The sequence below is a fragment of the Hemiscyllium ocellatum genome, chromosome 3, assembly GCF_020745735.1.
Source record: "Hemiscyllium ocellatum isolate sHemOce1 chromosome 3, sHemOce1.pat.X.cur, whole genome shotgun sequence".
Classification (NCBI taxonomy): Eukaryota; Metazoa; Chordata; class Chondrichthyes; order Orectolobiformes; family Hemiscylliidae; genus Hemiscyllium; species Hemiscyllium ocellatum.
Window position 1 is genome coordinate 107,583,592 of NC_083403.1, and position 20,138 is coordinate 107,603,729.

Genomic DNA, 20,138 nt, shown 5'->3' on the forward strand with positions numbered 1-20,138 from the left:
TCGACGTGCTGCGCTTTTCCAGCAACACATTTTCAGCTCTGATCTCCAGCATCTGCAGTCCTCACTTTCTCCTATCTATTAACCTACTCTGTAATACAAAACAAACCCTAACACTGTGCAAGGCAACACCAATAAATAAGTAAATAACAAATAGATCAAAAAAAAGAAAGAAAAGCAAAAAAAACCCACAGAATACAGAACAGCTATGCTTGGCGCGAAGCTCCCAAACAAAGGAACAGGAGCATTGTATATATACCTGTATTAACTCAGGAGACCCATCCAGGGCTTGACAAACCTAACCATCCTGATTAAACAAATGCCCTAGTTAAGATAGGTGACAAATCTATATCCAAATAACTCAAGTAGGGCTGCCATGTCTTATAAAAATGTTCTGTTGTGTGGTGCACTATGTTTGTAAAAAAAGTCCAAGGGAACGTGCTCCATAATTAATTTCTGCCATCCCAGCAAGCCCGGCGGGTTTTCAGACATTAACCCACCTTTTAAAAATTCTGAGAACTTAATTGCACTGTTCAGAATTTGATTTTTGGCTTCTAGTTCAATTAATTTTTTTTTCTGCCTGCCTTGCTTTCTTCTCCCAAGAGCAGCACAAGATTCCATACTTAGGGAGGGAGAATTAATGTAACAGTAATTATAACATAGCAACATCCTGGTGTTACCACCGACTGATATACCCCTGGCCTGGCGAGCAGTCAACGAAGCTACCGCGTGTGGCCTCCAGGCCCTTGTTTGCTTGGAGCTGATGCTTTGAGTTGTGTTCCCAGTGTAGTTGTTGCTGCTGGCTGAGGAAGCTCCTCCACAATCTGAATCATCAATGTTACCTCCAGTGCAGCCTTTGCGCAATCTGGAGGTGTGAAGACACGAATATCAGATGTCAAACCTGAACGTTTAGTTACATCTAGGCAACTGCAGCCACTCCTGAATGATTATCACAATTCATAAACTGATAGGCTTAGTTTTAAATACACTGCTGATCACAAATGTTGAAATTCATACTCAACTGAAGTATAATATGCAAGAAACAGATGCAAGTATAGACAGAAACAAAATAATGACAATAAGCTAAATATTAGCATGAGTAAAGTCAGAGTTGAAGCTATTTTAATGGTCAACAAAAGGTACTATCTAATGCAGCAACAAGTAAAACATTCAACACTTTCAGCTTCTATTATGAACTCAGGAGATTAAAGGACATTAGGTTAAGATAAACACTCAGATGAAATGTTTTCTTTTATGTAGCTCATGAAGTTTAAAAGTCTGACAGAATAACAATTATAGAATCACATAGCCCAGAAGGAGGTTTTATGACTCATTGTGCTTATGTCAGGTCTTTGAAAGAGCTATCCAATTAGTCTTGCTGCCCAGCTCTTACCAGCCCTGTGAATATTTCCCTTAAAGTATTTGTCCAATTCTCTTTTAAACAATTCTCCTGAATCTGCTTCCACCCCTCGTTAAGACAGTATATTCCAGATTGCATCATTCACAGTATAAAAATTGTATCACCATGTCACCTCTAGATTTATTGCCAGTCATTTTAAATGTGTCTTCTGATTACTGACTCTTCTGGTACTTGAAATTGTTTCTCTTTATTTACTCTATTACAGCTATTCAAGATTTTGGAGACTGCTATTTAATCTCCTCTTAATCTTCTTTGCTTCAAGGAGAATAATCTCAACGTTCACACCCTTTTCACATAACTGAAGTCTGTCATCCCTGGTATTATTTTAGCAAGTCTCTCTATATACCCTTTCTAAATCCTTGTTATCCTTCCTGAAGTGTAGTGGCAGAAGTGCCCACAATACCTCAGCGGATGTCTGACCAGTATTATTTTAAAGCTTAAAGCATAACTTTATCACCACTGTATTCTATTCCACTATTAATCAAGTCACGGAATCAGTAATGCTTTTTTGGACAGCCATTTCAACTGCCACCTCAAAGTTGTGTGCTTACACCTTCACATGTCCTGCACCTCCTTTAAAAGTATTCCACTTAGTTCGTATTGCCTCTCTCACATTTTGGAAGGAAGAGTATCACTTCACAATTCTCACTTTAAATTTCATCCAGCATGTGTTGGCTCATTTTACCAGACTATGTCACTAAGTCTGGTCTGTCCTCACTCTATACAATGTATCTGAGTTTTATATCATCTGAAAACTTTGACATTATGTACCATACCTGTCCAGGTCATTTACATACACCAAATGAAACAGGATCCAATTTGTGACTGATGAAAGAGGCCTAAATATATATCAACCACAAAAGCCTTTTCCATTCTTTCTATTACTTCATCAAAGAATTTGATCAAATTAGTTGAAAATCATATTCCTTTAACAAATTCAAACTAACTTTCACACACATACTTCTCCAAATGCCAGTTAATTTTGCGTGCGAGATTTCATCTCATAAAAACATATCTTCATCGATATTAAAATGAGTGGCCCATTGTTCATCTAACCTACTTTCCTATGATTCAGCTGTGCTTAGTAAACACCCCCCCCCCCCCCCCCCCCTCAAATCTACTAGAGGATTGGAAACTTTTCCCATAGCATCCACAATTTCCACTCTTACTATCTGGGTTACTAAAATCCAGACCTCTTACCCACTGAGGATTTTGAGCATTTTGAACCTTCTCTTCATCTATTTTTATCTGAGCCAATATCACTATTACCTCCTGTTTGTAGCTACATTTAGTTGCAACATTCTCCTCTCTACTGAAGATAGCTACAAAGTACCTATTTTGTACATAAACATTTTATTAAAAAGCTAATGTATGCACATACTTCCTTATCCCAAATATGCAACATCCTGTTGTGACAAATTCAGAGTAATGTCCTCCCAGTACCACCTCTGTTCCCCATTGCTGTTCATAGACTGTCTTGATCTCTATACAATAGGTGGCAGTATGGTGACTCTTCTAAGCAATTTGGTACTGGCATCGTTCTTGCCACAGCCCCTGCATCTCTACTTACAAACTCTCTGCACGTTCTAAACTTACACAATTATAAATCCTTAAGACTGTAGATATTTATTGAACCCAGTTGGTTGTGTTGTAAAAATAATCCACAAAATTTAGTTATAGAGATGTACAGCACAGAAACAGACCCTTTAGTCCAACTTATCCATGCTAAGCAGATATCCTAAATTAATCTTCCTATTCACATACCACCCAAACGCCTTTTAAATCGTATTTGTAAATGTAAAGTGATAAGTGTAATTGTATCAGCCTCCACTATTTCCTCTGGCAGTTCACTCCATACATTCAGCACTCTGTGAAAATGTTGCCCTCAGGTCCTTCTTAAATATTTCCTCTCTCACCTGAAACTTATGCCCTCCAGCTTTGGACTCCCCTACCCTGGCAGAAAGACCTTGACCATTCACCATATCCATGTCCCTCATGATTTTATAAACTTCTATAAGGTCACCCTTCAGCCTTCAACTCTTCAGAGAAAATAGCCCAGCCTATTCAGTCTCTCCCTGCAGTTCAAATCCTCCAACCCTGGTAACATTCATGTAAATCTTTTCTGAACCCTTTCAAGTTTCATAACATCCTTCCTATAGCAGGGAGACTAGAATTGAACATTCCAAAAGTGGCCTAACCAATGTCCAGTACAGCTGCAACATGACCTCCCAAATCCTATACTCAGTGCACTGACCAATAAAAGCAAGTATACTATTTGCTGCCTTTACTACCCTGTTGACCTAAGACTTTCAAGGAGCTATGAACCTGCACACCAAGTCTCTTTGTTCAGCAACAATCCCCAGGACTTTACCATTAAGTGTATAAGTCCTTCCCTGATTTGCCCTGCCAAAGTGTAACACCTCACATTTATCTACATTAAACTCTATCTGCCACTGTTTAGCCTCTTGGTCAAGGTCCTGTTGCCTCTGAGGTAACCACCTTCGCTATCCACTACACCTCCAATTTTGGTGTCATCTTCAAGCTTACGAACCATAACCTCCTATATTCACATTTAATGTAAAGTTCAAAAACTTTCCACCAACTTTTTAATTTCAAACCACCTCTAACTTCAATCCTTTAATTTTTTATGTTTAACTTTTCACTTTCACAGTAAGTCTCTGAATACTGAAGGTAAGGCACGGTATGTTGATTTTGGTTTTGAGATCGATATGTAGAACATGCATGCCATTCAAAAATCTGATGAGATTGTCTTAGGACTATTTTCCTTGGAGAGGGGGTTGGATAATGATATTCAAAATCATGAAGACTCTGCACAGAAGAGATTGGGAGAAACAGTTCTCATTTGTGAAAGGATCGAGAACAGCAGGATACACATTTAAAGTAATTAGTTAAAGAAGCAAAGGCAATATGAGGAACTTTTTTTTCAGTGTATTGGCTAAGGTCTGGAATGCACTGTCTGAGAGCATAATGGAAGTAGGTTCAATCTAAATGGAATTGTCTATAAAGAAAGAAAGTACAGGATTATGGGAGAAGGGAGGAAAATTACATAGGTTGTGTTACTTATTCAGAGAGCAGGTAGAGGAACAATGGGCCAAATGGGCTTTTTTTTTGCATTGTAACCACATTGCAATACTGAGGTTAACATGTTGATGGTCAAGAGTTTTGCTTTGGCAGTTAAGATTCCTGAAGAAAGGCTTATGCCCGAAATGTCGATTCTCCTGTTCCTTTGATGCTGCCTGACCTGCTGCGCTTTTCCAGCAACACATTTTTAAGCTCTGATCTCCAGCATCTGCAGTCCTCACTTTCTCCAAGGTTCCCTGTAATACCAGTAAACAATGCTCTAATGGGATTCCAAAAACTACTTTGATTACTGATCTTTTAATGTTCTCAGTCACTCCACAAAGAACTAGAAACACTAGTGAAGTGTTCCACAAAGATAGGAAGGTGGAGAAATAACAGACCTATTATGCCAGTGAAATAGTGAAGAAAATTGATATTAGCCCACACATTAATACACCTTCTCCTTTTACACCAATTGCTATTTGCCATTGGGAACTGCCTGGAAAATGGTGACTGGAGGGGTCTTGGGCCTACAAAACACCACCTCAGCTGTCACTCCACAGGCTGCAATGTTTCCTATGAGACCTAAGAACCAATTAGCATTTGCAGAGAAATCTGATTCCCACTATATGTCAAGAAATATGCGAACAAATGGTTAAATGAAAAAAACCCAAAAAAATTGTTTGAAGTCTGTAGCATGGATTCGCAGAAGATTACAGAGATAGGGATGGGCAAGACAAAGAGGAAACTGAACTTATAGATGAGAATCTTAAATTACTGGAGTCGAGAGACTGGGAAACAAGATAGACTAATAATTACTTCTGCCACCTAGAAGTGAACCACATGTTGAGATTCTCCAAACTGATTGGACCTCCCCAGATATTCTTGAGCTGCTTGTGTGATCCAGCGTAGGATGTTGTGAGAGGTGAGACATAAATCGGATAGCCAATTGGCTGATCACACGAGGAATTGATCATGTTTCTCAAGGCCTGCTTAGCATTTTGAATACTGCCTCGCTCCGGGTTGCGATTCTGGAGGAACACCAGCTCGTGTTGCTGTCCTGCCCACAGTCCTTTCACACATTCTTTATTTACCTATTGCCAGAGAAATGGAAAAACCTTCAATGTAAAATATTAGTATTGCTCTATGAATATTACAAACGCTTCAAGAAGTGTCCTCTCATCTTGGAAGCAAGATGACCCATAACTATAAAATAAAACAAGTAATAAATCCATTAGCAAGTTCAGAAGAAACTTCCTTACTGACAGAATGTGGAACTCTCACACAGACTAGTTAAGGCAAACACAGCAGATTTATTTCAGTAGAAATTAGATAATCATAGGGGAGAGAAAGAAATAGGAGTTCATCTTGAGAGGGTTAGATGAAGAAGGATGTTTCTCAACACATGAGGGGAAAAATTATTGTAAACTAGTTGGACCTTATTTATCACCCCTAGTTTTGTTTCCACTTGTGGTGAAGACGATATTCTCTACATCTGTCCTTCTTAATTTTGAAGATCTCTGAAAAAGATGCATTTTAAGAAGACAGCTCACCACTACCTTCTCATGGGTAACTAGGGATGGGCAATAAATGCTAGCAAGCCAGCAACGCCCACATGTCACAAATGAGTAAACAAAAAAAAATGCCCTCTTATCCAGATATCAATTAGTTCACTATCATTCTCCCTCTTTTCTTTAGAAATGAATCCTAGTCTTTATGGTATATTTGAATGAAAAGTATATGATAACAGTGACTACCTTCACCACTTTAAAGCTGATAAAACGTCGATGGAGCATAATTATCTTGTATTCATCAACTCCATCATCAACCACATGCCGCAGTGCAAGTAAAGCCTCTGCATTTGACAGGATGGATTGGCGCCATAGTGGGTCTCCTTCATGACAGATGACCATTGTCTGCTGATGGCTGCTGATGGCATTGTACAGAATCTCAGGATCCTCATACTCATCGGATGAAGTGAAGTGATCCTGGACACACAAAAAAAATCATCAAGGTTCCTCAGGTCAAGAGATTAAGAGTGGAACTAGCACCTACTCCTCTCAAGCAGCTGTTACACTCATTGGGTTTATTGCACTATATTTGATTTCCATCAGAAAAGACAGAGTGCATTTGCTTTACCTCAAGGCCTTCTCCCTTCATCAGCTCAATGTTTCCCTTCTGGGTCATCCCAGTATTTCTGTCTTTCTGATCTGTGACCTCAAGCTCTTTCAGTTTACGTGACTCCAGTTTCCTCTAAAACCATAGTTTCTCTACTCATGAGTCTGTAGTGTATTAGCCCTGCTAAGTGCGTAGTGAGTTGGACAAGGAATCTACCAGAACTAGCAACCGTATCCAGGTGACAATTGAAAGAATCCACGGAATCTTCATAGGACTTGCAAAATGTTATTCAATATAGAGTGAATCAGGGTGGATGGGTCTGGCAGCTGGTCCAATTTTAGTCTGAAGGGAGAATTGGGAGGTGGGAGGGATTGCAGCTGATGATGGCCAGATAATTGCACAGCCTTAATTCCATTTCTGACAACTGCCAGAATTGGGTTGAGGCTGCTCTCTGTTGAGCCTAAGAATTGTTTGGGACTTCCTCACAGGCTGCAGTGCTTCTGAGATGGAGGAAGTGTAGATGAGGAGAGTCATACCCAAGGATTAGTTCTCGCCAAAAGGTCATTCATTCCCAGACAAGGCACAAGCAGGAGTCAGTAGTTGACGCCTGGGCCTGGGGCAGCTGGGATAGTGTCAGGCTCTGCCACTTCCAACCTGGCTCAGACACCAATGGCAGCATCTAGGGGAGGAACAGTACAAGTAGGAGGTCATGTGATATTTCCCAGTGTATGTCTAGCCACAATTGGCAAGACTGTGTCAATTTTTAAAAATATTTCACTGTTATTAGATTTTTTTAAAAAAGGCATAAGGTGATCAAGAGCAATACAGTCTCTTGAAATTGATGATGACTACATTGTCAATGAAAATAAGTAAATGGTGGACATGTTGAAAATTAATTTGTTTTAGTCATGACATCAGAGGATGGGGTCAGCAAGCTGAAAATCACAAGAAAACTCAAATTATGGACAGGGTCTCATGAAAACTATAATAATCAAAACAACATAATGAAGAAAATAATGTCACTAAAGAGTAACAATTTTTCAGGGTCAAATGCAACTTATCCCAGAGGTTTAGTGGAGTAGGTGAGTACATTGAAAGACGATAGTTTGGACATCTGCAAAGTACATTTGGGTAGATTCTTTTAGATGGGGAAAGTAATCATGCCCCTTGGCTACATAAGAAACATGAGAAGAAATCTGGGAATTCTAGAGCAATCAGCCCATCTGTTGATGGGAAGCTACTACTGTGAAAAATCTTTCAGCTCATCAAGGAGAGCTAACACGGGTATATAAAAGGGTAGATCATGACTCACGAACAGGATGGCAAGAAGCTCGCAACAGTGGAGGTTCAAGAAGTCTTGAGTATCAATAGCTAAAACATTAAATTGTCTTAAACAAGAAAGATATATACTCAAAACGTCATTCGCAGGTTAGCCTATATACTTAGACCATACATTGTAGGAAGGAAAAAGTTGTGCAAAGCCCTGATTATATCACAACTGAAGTACAGTTAATATTTCTTGATACTTCACCTTAAGGACAATAAGAAATCCTTGGAGGAAGTGCAACTTGGTTTACCAGAATACCTGCATTTCAAGAGTTAAATTACAAGGAAAGGTTATACAATATAATGTTTTATTCCTTGAAATTTAGAAGAATGCAGTGTGAATTGATTTAATTTTCAAGATATTATGGGGAAGAGATAGGTAAATAAAGATAAACTATTTATCTTGGTTGGGGAATCCAAAACTGAGACACATAGACCTGAACCTTCCAAAAGCAGCAATCACTATTGGATCACCTATGCTCCTATCCTTTAACCATGTTCCAGGTTTCTAAGTCTGGAGGTTTCAGGTATGTGTGGTGTGGCTTCATTCACAGATCAATCCTTGCAGTGTCGGATCATTGGGGGAAACCATGCTGTACTCACTTTTTTCACAGCAGTAACTGTCATAACTGAAGAGTTTAGATGTTCTAAACCTCACTGAAATGCTACAAAGAGAAGGTTAATATATAGAATAACAAAAGATGTTCTGAAGAAGGGTCATTGGACCTAAACTGTTGACTATGCTTTCTCTCCACAGATGCTGCCATACCTGATGAGGTTCTCCACCACTTTTTTTTGTTAATGAGTAGGTTTTTTTTGTTGAAGGGCTAGGGTGTAAGGAATTGGGTAAAGGGGTAAGTATCCAGGGGTGAAAGGTCAGGATGGCAGGTGGGTGGGTAAGAAGTAGGTTTCTGGTGGGCAAGGAGTTATGGAGTGGCAGGTGGATGAGGGAATTAAGACAGAAGATCATTGGGTAAGGGGCTGAATGAGTAGGGTGCCAGGTAGTGGATGGGGGATAGGTGGCATGTAAGTGATTGAAGAGGTAGGTGACAGGTAAATGGATGAGGGGTAAAGTAAGTCAGTGGTAAGTTGAATGTTGAGGATGAGGTGTTGGGATGGATTGGATCAGGTCAGGTTAGGAGATGCTTTGGGCTGTTAGAGGGGAGATTCAGAGGGGGTCAGTTTTATCGTTAACTTTGAGCAGGTTTTAATCCCCTGACTTTTGCTGGATAAGTATCCAGGTAATTGATTTGGAACCCTCTGAGTTGTTGATCTTCAGAAGATTCCAGATAATGGGTGATTTGAAACCTCCCAGACTATTCAAGGGTATTTGGTGCATTGGGACTTTTGAAATGTCTGGTAGCGAATCTTTCAGGATACATTTTTGCAATGACTATCTTCCAATTCAAAGATCTAGGCCATAGCCTAAAAATTAAATCCAGACCCATCAGCAGTGCAATTGGCAAACACATGAAAATGAAAAAGTGTGTCAAAGCTCCAAACTTTGTACCTCTAAGGACAATTAATGCTTGATCAGCTGTTCATTTTAAATCAGAGATTGGTTTATTTTGTCCAAGGTATTGATGGATATGAGAAAAAGCTAAGGCTATGGATGTATATCACAGATCAGCTACTATCTCATTGAATGACAGAACAGAATTGAGGGGCTAAATGTTTTTGTTCCTGTGTGCGCCTTGTACAGTATGAGAGATTCACGTAGTACGCATTGCAGCAACAGATCATCCAATACCTTCCTGCTGCTTTGATTTGATAAATACTTTTCATAAGTGAATTACAGTCAGTTCTATAATGTGGTAGTTCCATTCTTGTGCAATCCTGTGTGATAAGAAAATCGAGTAATAGCAGCACCATTTAAACTAATGGGGCCAGAATTATAAAAACACACTTTGAAACTTTGTGCTTTAGAAACAGTGTCCCCATTTCCCAATCGTGTTTTAGTTAACAAAATATGCATTATAGCAGAACGACCTGGTAGGTGGCACAATGACCAACAACATGATTCTGATTCATGATAGGATGCTGAACTATGTTTGAATCTTAACAGTTACTTTGGGAAACATGGAACTTGTAGACGGGATCCTTTCTGCTGTAAAAGTCATAAATCTGTTGTAGGTAGTATAAATAACTTTAGAATGCAAACAGGAAATGCCTTCTTATTTCAATTAAATGTCATGCAGTGTCTGTAGCTGATGCCAGACCCAGAGTGAGTGAGTTTCCCAGCAAGAGGGAAGAAGTTGTACAAACAAATTGGGAAATTGCCAAATATCACCTTCACCTTAATCTTTAGAGTATGCTTTTATAATGTTTTATGTAATTGAACCAATTTAGAAAACGTGAGTTCCGTTTGACTATGGAAGTTTGATAGTTTGAACATAATTCTTTAAAAATCTGGCAGTAAAAAGCCTATCAATAAAAGTGACCATGAAGCTGTCCAATTGTCACAAAAACCATCATTCCACTCATGTCCCTTTGGGACAAAAATCTTATGTTCTTACCCAATCTGGTCTTTTTACGGCTTTGGTAGTTTACTAACTTGCCCGAGGAAGCAACCTAACAAACTAGGTGCTACTAGTAGTTCAAGATGATGTAGTGCCAACCTCTCAGGGAAACTAGGGATGAGCAATGGATGCCAACCTTGCCAGTAATGTGCACGATCTAAAAGTGAAATTCAATGAATATCAGAACAAAGTGACCTGGAGATCAAGGCTGATTTTTCACTCTTTGATCCCTTCCTGCAGAGTGTATTATGATGCCTCAGAAGAGGTTTCCAAGAATGATGGCAAGAATGAGAAACTTCAGTTATGAAGAAAGATTGGAGAAATTAGAGAGGAGAACACATAGGGTAAGCTTGATCAAAAATTGCAAAATAATGAGGAATCAGTATAGAGTAGGAGGTAGAACCTGTTCCCACTTGTAAAAAGACCGAGAGCCAGAAGGCACAATTTAAGTTTTGCAAAAGGAGTAAATGTGATACAAGTGAAATAGGTTTTTCACATATTTAGGAGTGACTGGCGACACTTTCTGTGCTCACTGACCTAGCAGGAAGTACAAACAGCATTGTCTGTACAACATAGGGCTCCAATTCTTTTGCAAGAAAGAAGACTGCAGGCTCAGGGATCACGTTGCTCTGGCCCCATACCCTCATAGTTGCCTTGGGATGGCTGAATGTGGTGTAGATGGTAAGTAATTTATCTTCATTTCCAGGTGTCAGTCCTGGGTATTTACTTCAAGGTGAGATTCATCCAGACTGTGCTGCAACAGATGGAGACTTCCTCAACAGTGATGAGTTAGAATGGCATCCTCCCTGTTATGGATTTGGGTCTGAAGTTCTGTCTCACTGAATGTGACCATTGAATGTAGCGTCTATGGGGCCTAGCGGGCAGGTCTATGAAATACCTTCACTAATGTTTCAAATACATTTTTCATGATCGTAGGAAAAGATCGGTGAGTGGAACTAACCAAACAGCGCTTGAAACAGAAGGGCATGATGAACGGAATGGCGTGTTTCTGTGTTATCAGCTTCTACGTTTATTGTCTAATAAGGCAGTTAGTGATGTTAAGCTTCACCCAACTCTTGTGAAGAGTTTATCATATTTCATTGCATCCCTGAAGCTTCTGATGTGCCTGATCAATATATCTCACCCTGATTCCAGAGCCTCTGAATGGTTAACGTACCTGGTGAAGCTTCAGGGACATTCGGATTCCTGGGACAACGGCCTTGTGAAGCAGGTCTATGTCTTCAAAGATCCATTCCTGTTTGGCGGTGATTCTAAAATCTCCTTTAAATAAGGCATGCAACCCATATAGAAATGATTCCAAGCTGTAAAGAATGTGCATAATTAAGTCCTGACTGCAGCAAGATTATTAATCCAAAGACAACAACATAATCATCTTCTCAACAATCTTTTCTCAAAAACTCCAGAAAAAATGTATCCAATAAATTGAATCAAATAAACAATGTAAAAAATGCAATCATTATTTATTATTACCAAGTATTAGAGTTAACTTAAAAATGAAGAGGAATAGATATTAGCCTCCCTATCGACAGGTTAAATTCAGAGCCAGGGCAAACACCAGTGAAATCAAGAAATGCTTACACATAAAATGTGGCGGACATCTGGAATTCCTGCATCTAAAAGGCTGTTAATGTTAGCAAAACAATTGAAAATTTCAAATTCAAGATTAATTGATTTTTGTTGAGTGAAGGTATTGAGAAACTGGAGCCGTGGCAGACAAACGATGCTGAGGTACAGAACAAAAATGGTCTAATTCGAAGCTAGAATAGGTTTCAGGGGCTAGATGGCTTCTCACAGTACCTCCAGTTCTAGAATCATCATTATAATTCTTCCTTTGCTATTAAAGCAGCACAAAACAGTTACCCATTCTGTCTTGAGCATTCACCTCCAATTCCTATAATTCAGGTATTTCATTTGTATTCATTCTTAAAAGTGTTCAGTGAAGACCCTCTCAGTCTAGCAACTTGTTCAAATGATGCACCACTGACACTGCAGCACTCCCGCTGTGAGACTGGGAGTGTCAGTCTGGATCATGGGATTCAGGTCACTGGACTCTGGACTTGAACCCATTGTATGTGCTGCCACAAATATTTTCCAGGTGTACGTTCCTCAAAGGGCCTCATGGTCTACTTTCCTGGTCATGCATCAGCATATAGTGTGCATTATTGCAGAGTTTATTGGGCGGCACTCAGAAATACTTGTGCTCTCTTCTGTTCCTCATGATATCTCAGAATGGATGATATGAATGTTATTCGGTCAAGTATAAATCCCTTCTGACTCTTTCATATGACACCTTACCCCGAGGCTTTCCTTTGTGTTACATTATTGTTAAATATTTAGTTATGTAGTTATATTTACCACTACTCTACCTCCCAAAAGTCTTTGACTTTACAAATTCAAACTATGTAGAGAGTTCACTTCTATCCCTGAACATGTCCTGTTTGCACTGGGAAGGATAGTAGTTTGTTGGGTAGATAATAATTGGCTTGAACCGACTTCCTGATGGTCTGAGGTCTGTCATTGCCTCTGAACTAGGGACCTCTTAAACTCTTGGATTTCTTTCATGGAGGGCATCATCCCTGCTAGAGCAGGGCAATTTTTATTCCTTCACTATATCCTGAAACCTGGGCCTTCGCTGGTTCCTTCTCAGTGGTGGCTCCCATGTGGTGCTGTATCACATCTTCATAGCAGTATCAGTGGATTTTTATTCTCAGTGCTGAAGTAGGTCAAGCTATAGTTCAACTTGTTGATTTGTTTGGACCTTCTCATTTGTATTTAGCATTTGGACTGTTGATAAAACAAACACATTCACATTCTCACTCAGACAGCTTCCATGGAGAGAGAGAAAGCTAATGTTTCAAATCTAGGTTACTTCCTCATTTCTTATTCCAAGTGAACTAATCTGATGCTATGAGTTTAAGGAAACTTGGTGTCCAGGTGTTCATAGACCTGTTGTAATTGAACCCTTTTCCCCTCCTGAATGACACTGAAGTTGATTCAGGATCAATAATTCCTGGTTGTGAAGTCGATTCAGGAGTAATAGTTCCTGGTTGTGAAGCATGTATAGGTTTTCAGTATTTGGTGTACCCTATGTTATAGAGTTGCTTGTAGCATACCTCAAACATTAAGTGCTATGCCCAGGACTATGTTGTGGCACTTCTATCTACTGTAGCCTGCATTTCTCAACCAAGGCTCATTATTTGATAATATTGTGACACTTGTTCCGTGTATAACTTGAAATTTGTGAGATTCCTACTGACATAAATATCAGCCACCAAAACATTGGTTTGGGTAATCTTTTCCTGTAGCAAATCTTTACGTTTATCTTCTACTAAAAATGCACCACCTCATTTATCACTTTGTGTGCATAGTTCTTTGGTCTGTTGCTTTTCTGTGGCGTGTCCTGCTTTGATATATTTTCTGCAAGTGATCTACTGATTTACAATAACAGTAGTTTTAATAACTGGACATTGTTCACACTTGAGGTTGCTTTGTTCCACTATGTTGGCTAGGGCTTTTAGTGTGTGATGCCTATCCTGTGGCTGCAGTGGCTTTTCAGTTCTTTTCATTGCTCTTATCTTAAGAATTAAATGGCTCTGATGATCTCCAGGTTTGATTTCTTAATGTTAACTTATTCACCATTTGAATGACATTCCCTAGAGTCAGACAGTCTTTAACTATAACAAATCTACAATAATTCAGTCGTCACAGTCACAGTTCCCCGTGAGTTTGGAGAGATCATGAATTAAATAACCGTAGACCCTGCTAGATGTTGAACCCTTTCATTGAACCTTGGTCTTGCAAGAACTGAATTAGTTCCGAGGTTGAAATAAGTATCAAAGCTTTCAGAACCTCTTCAAATGTATACGTTATTTCTTTTACCCCATGGCATGCTTTCACATCATCAGCTGAATTCCCAACTGTATACAGAGTATATTTACTTGTTCAGCTTCTGACAATATCACGTTTTGAAGCTATTCTATAAGTCGAGAACAAGTAATTTACTCCAGATGTCCACTTTTGTATTCTATTTGGCCCATCTCTAAAATTAAGCTTTTCTAGCAATACCCTAGCTTCCTAATATATTTTGATATTTTAAAGATATTTATTTTGCAGTAATGCTAGTTCTACTGTGATTGTTTTATTGATGTACTGGCATCATCACAGGGAATGATGCTTATGGCATTCAATTGGTATTAATCTTTTTATTTTAGGAACCTTCCAGCCCTATATACAACAGAACTCACAACCTTCAGACTCAGAGGCAAGAGCACTGCCTTCTTAGCCTTGGTTGATGCTGTACTTATTATCTTGGTTCAGCTCACTGCCTGTATTTGCCTTTCTCTTGACTCACTAAACTCATAAAAGAACTTGAGAAAGAGAAGTCTGGAACAAAAATAAACATCTATTAAATGGAAAGTCAAGAAAGAAAAAGAGCTAGGAAAGATTGTGCAATTGCAATGCATTATTTATCCTAGGAAATAAAAACAAATTGTCACAGGAATTTCAAGGAATTATTTCGTTTCATGCAGAAGACAGCAGTATGAACTGGATCTTTAAACTAAACAGCTGTCTTATTGTCATCTGGGAGCTACAGAAAATTACAAGGTCAACAAACAATCTGTCAGCATGCATACAGCTGCTGATGGACAACAGATTTTATGATAACTGGTCACATTCTCCAAAGAGGAAAAATAGCCAATTTGTTGATTGTTACTCTGATCAGTGGTCAGATTTGTTAACTCACAATATTATTTATCTTAACTCTTTCCTCCTGATGTTCAAATCCCTCCATACACACTCTTTGTAATCTCTTGCAACTCTACCCATGTCCTCCCCGCAATCCCTCATTTTTTCCTCTTCAGCAGCTCTGATTGTAATCACTTCCATCTCTGCTGGCTGTGCCTTCCAGCTGTCTGTGCACTAAATTCCACCTTAAACCTCTCCACCTCTCCTTCCTTTTTCAAAGATGTTCCTTAAAAAACATGCTTTTGTTTATATCTCCTGATGTGGTTCAGTGTTGAATATTGAGTGATCCTGATCCTGTGATGATTTCACCATGTTAAAGGCATGACATAAATATAAGATTTTGTTGCAATAAGTTTACTGCAGTTTTTGGATATGCCTCCATGGAAATTATCTTTTGGTTAAATAGTTTATTTGATCTGTCTGCTTGATATTGGTGCAGGGATCTCTTGCCCACATATATTCCTGACAACAAGCTGCACGTACTCAGTTAGACATGTGGAAGATCATTGTGTGTCTTGGGCTGGAAACTGAATGGTCAGACATGCTGGTCAGTGTTTAGTATCCCTGCAATGAGCTTAGCCACTGGCCCCAAGTATGGGGAAAGGGACATTTAATAGCATAGTATCTGATTGGAAGATGTCCTCATTTTACAGAAGAAAGCCACAAACTGAGGAGAATTTGACTTTGTTATATAATTATCATCTGTCTTGGATTGATGTGGATTAATTTTCCTGACACACTTGAAAAACAACTCTGGAGGAAATCATTGAGGCACTTTATCTTCCATCAGATAGCACTGTTGCAGTTCTAGGTGCAAAGTGACACCCATGTACTCAAACTGGTAAATTCCAGGTAATGGATGGATTATTCTGATACAAGGTCACAAACCTGAAACATTAATTTTGTTTCTCCCTCTGCAGATGCTGTCAGATCTATTGAGTATGTACAGATTTTACAGTTTGTATTTATGATAATAGGGCATTGCACAATGATGGAGCTGCCAATGTTGTATGAATATAGCCACAGCTGACACACCAGGCAACCAATAGAAGGAGGGAGGGGGCGGGTGAATCAGGGCAGAAGGTTGTGAGATGTAAACGCCCTGAATGCTGTTTAATTAGAAGTAAATTTAATCAGCTCAGAAACTAATGCATGCACAATGAAGTACTTTACCAGGATTCCACAGTCCCCAGTGCAGCTATCAAGGTGTTTTGAAGCAAGGCCTCTTTAAATTCTTTTGTTTTATTAGAAATTGGTGTGGCGTAACTGCTTGCTCTTGCAGGCCTGAACTCCGTCCTAAGAAACTAGGTTAAGCGTTTTACTTAAAATCCTTATGAACAAAACAGCTTTTCCTCCTACACTCAGATGGTTCTCATCTGAGAAACCCATCCTCCTAATCTTATAGGTTTGGGGTACTGGCAAGTCTCAAGCAGCAAGATGTGTTTATGATGGAAGAATGTTTGAGAAGCACTGGCCTGGACTTAACCATGTCTTGCTCAGCATTTTTCTACACTCAGTTGAGTTTTATGAACTTTATGCTGCACTAACCATTAGAATCATAGAATTCCTACGTGTGGAAGCAGGCTATTCAGCCCATCAAGTTCATACTGATCCTCCAAAGAGCAACCCAACCAGACCCATTCGCATTACCCTATCCCTAAACCTGGTATTTTCCTACGGCTAACCCACCTAGCTTGCATATTTCTGGACAGTATGGGCAATTTAGCATGGCCAATCCTCCTAATCCATATAGCTTTGGACTGTGGGAAGATACCAAAGGTTCAGATCATGCAGATACAGGGGGAATGTGCAAACTCAACACAGACAGATGGCTGAGGCTGGAATCAAAACCAGATCCCTGTCACTGTGAGACAGCAGTGCTAACTGCTGAGTCACTGCAGTATCCCTTATTGGAGTGAATAATCTATCATTATTATTAATGCCTCAAACTCAAAAAACCTGTATTACATGTGTTCTTAATCTTATTTTTTGGACAACCAACTTCAGCCTCTCTAAACAGCTTACAGCTAGAATGACTCTGCTCTGAACTTGAACAATAATCAGACATATATATGGTCTCATCCATGTTAAAATGGCCTGTTTCAACTAGGAACCAAACCTACTTTTGAGCACCATAATGGTTGATTCACTTCACTAATAGCTGATAAAATAAGTCAACACTCAGAACTCAACTGATTTCATATCCACTTCACGCACACACTCTGTGGTATATGTTTCATAGCTTCTGGAAATATATTTAAGGCAACTTTAATGTCCATCTGATATTCTTTTCACCACAATTTGTTCCAAATCTCTGATTGTTATCTTTGCACAAATAACTTTGTCTTGACAATCTTGGGTGTCATCAGCAAAGTTCATATTGTCGCAAGAACACCCCTTCATAATTTTTTAATTTGAGTACAAGCTACAGTATTTAAGTTCATACGGTGGGAACTATTTTGAGGTTGACACAGGGAAAAGAACAATTTAATTAGGCTGCTGTCTGATATGAGGAAATACACTTCAAAAAAAAACCTAAATTGCAGCTTCCTCCATTAGAACAATGTACAATAGAATATTGTAGAAGTATTTTAAATTAAGAAAGAATGGGAAAGGATAGATAGATAGAAAACCATTTCCTGCAAATCATGGGCCCAGAATAGAGAACAATGGAAACATCTTTACAAACAGAATTGAGGTTGTGGAATTAATTTCCAAGGTTAACAGTTCAGCAGAAACTTTTTGTCAACTTTCATGATTAGATTAAATGTGTAGTTAGACAAACTGACTACCATCCAAATAGTATATTTCAATTCCTGTCCTACTGTTACAAACCTAGCTGATGGTAATACTGGAAATGTTAGATCACATCATAGAGTCATTCAGCAAAGAAGCAGTCCATGCTGAACATAATCCCAAACTAAACTACTCTAACCTGTGTTTTCCTGATCCATATCCCTCCAAACCTTTCCTATTCATGTTCTTATCCAAATGTCTTTTAAAGATTGCAATTGTACTCACATCCACCACTTCCTCAGGAATTTCATTCCATACAAGAACCTCCCTCTGTGTAAAAGAAAAGCCCCTCATGTATTTTTATAATCTCTCTCCTCCCACTTTAAAAATGTGTTCCCTAGTCTTGAAATCCCCATTCCAGAGAAAAAGACAACGACCATTAACTCTATCTATACCCCTTGTTATTTAAAACTTCTGTCAGATCACAACAGGATCTTGACCAGATGGGCCAATGGGCTGAGAAGTGGGAGATGGAGTTTAATTAAGATAAATGTGAGATGCTGCATTTTGGGAAAGCAAATCTGAGGAGGACTTCTATACTTAATGGTAAGGTCCTAGGGAGTGTTGCTGAACAAGGAGACCTTGGACTGCAGGTTCATAGCTCCTTGAAAGTGGAGTCACAGGTAGATAGGATAGTGAAGAAGGCATTTGTTATGCTTTCCTTTATTGGTCAGAGTATTGAGTACAGGAGTTGGGAGGTCATGATGCGGTTGTACAGGACATTAGTTAGGCCACTGTTGGAATATTGTGTGCAATTCTGGTCTCCTTCCTATCGGAAAGATGTTGTGAAACTTGAAAGGGTTCAGAAAAGATTTACAAGGATGTTACTAGGGTTGGAGGATATGAGCTACAGGGTGAGGCTGAACAGGCTGGGGCTGTTTTCCCTGGAGCATTGGAGGCTGACGGGTGACATTATAGAGGTTTACAAAATTATGAAGGGCATGGATAGGATAAATAGGCAAAGTCTTTTCCCTGGGGTCAGGGAATCCAGAACTAGAGAACATAGGTTAAGGGTGAGAGGGGAAAGATATAAAAGAAACCTAAGGGGCAACTTTTTCACGCAGAGGGTGGTATGTGTATGGAATGAGCTGCCAGAGAATGTGATGGAGGCTGGTACAATTGCAAAATTTAAGAGGCATTTGGATGGGTATTTGAATAGGAAGGGTTTGGAGGGATATGGGCCGGGTGCTGGCAGGTGGGACTAGATTGGGTTGGATCGAACGGTCTGTTTCCATGCTGTACATCTCTATGACTCTCAATCTCCTATGCTCCAGTGAAAGAAGTCCCAGGCTATCCAGTCCTTCTTTCTAACTCAAACCTTTCACGCCTGGCAACATCCTGGAAAGTCTATTCTGAACCTTCTCCAAGCTTAATAATATCCTTCCTATAATTGGGCAACCAGAACTGGACGCAGTCATCCAGAAGAGGCCTCACCAATGTCCTTCCCAGGACTTCCCAAATCCTATACTCAAAGAACTGAGCAATGAAGGCAAGTGTGCTTAAAACCTTTTTCACCACCTTGTTGATTTGTGATGCAAACCTCAAAGAATTATGTACCTGCACCCCTAGGCACCTCTATTCTACAACACTACCCAAAGCCCTGTCCTTGTTTGTTGTACCAAAATGCAATCCCTCACCTTTATCCAGATTGAACACCATCTGCCATTTCTCAGCCCATTAACCCATTTGATCAAGATCCCTTTGTAAACTTAGAAAACTTTCTTCACTGCCCACTATGCCATCAATTTTGGTGTCATCCACAAACATACCAGCCATGCCTTCTATATTCTCATCCAAAGAGGACCCAGAACACTGCTGGTGACAGGCTGTGGAACACGGCTGGTGACAGGTCTCCAGTCTGAAAAGCAACCCTCCACCACCACTTTCTGCTTTTGCCATTAAGCCAATTATGGATCCAATTGACAAACTTGCCCTGAATTCCATGTGATCTAACTTTATTAATTAGTCTACCATACGGAACTTTGTCGAAGGCTTTACTAAAATCCAAGTAAACAATGTCTACTGCTTCCCTCATCAATCTTTTTGGTAACTTCCTCAAAAATAAATCAATCAAGCTAGTGAGACTCAAATTTCCTCTCACAAAACCATGCTGT

General features: G+C 39.4%; 1 protein-coding gene across 1 annotated transcript in view; it reads right to left on the reverse strand.

Moving 5' to 3' along the window:
* Nucleotides 1-20,138, reverse strand: part of LOC132835855 (pecanex-like protein 1) — a 276,852-nt gene that overhangs the window by 21,274 nt on the left and 235,440 nt on the right. The window contains exons 30-33 of the mRNA XM_060854954.1: nt 11,639-11,783; nt 6,256-6,486; nt 5,318-5,592; nt 498-862 (exon numbers count right to left, since the gene is read on the reverse strand). Coding sequence (XP_060710937.1) covers nt 498-862; nt 5,318-5,592; nt 6,256-6,486; nt 11,639-11,783 — 1,016 coding nt within the window. The remainder of the gene's footprint in view (nt 1-497; nt 863-5,317; nt 5,593-6,255; nt 6,487-11,638; nt 11,784-20,138) is intronic.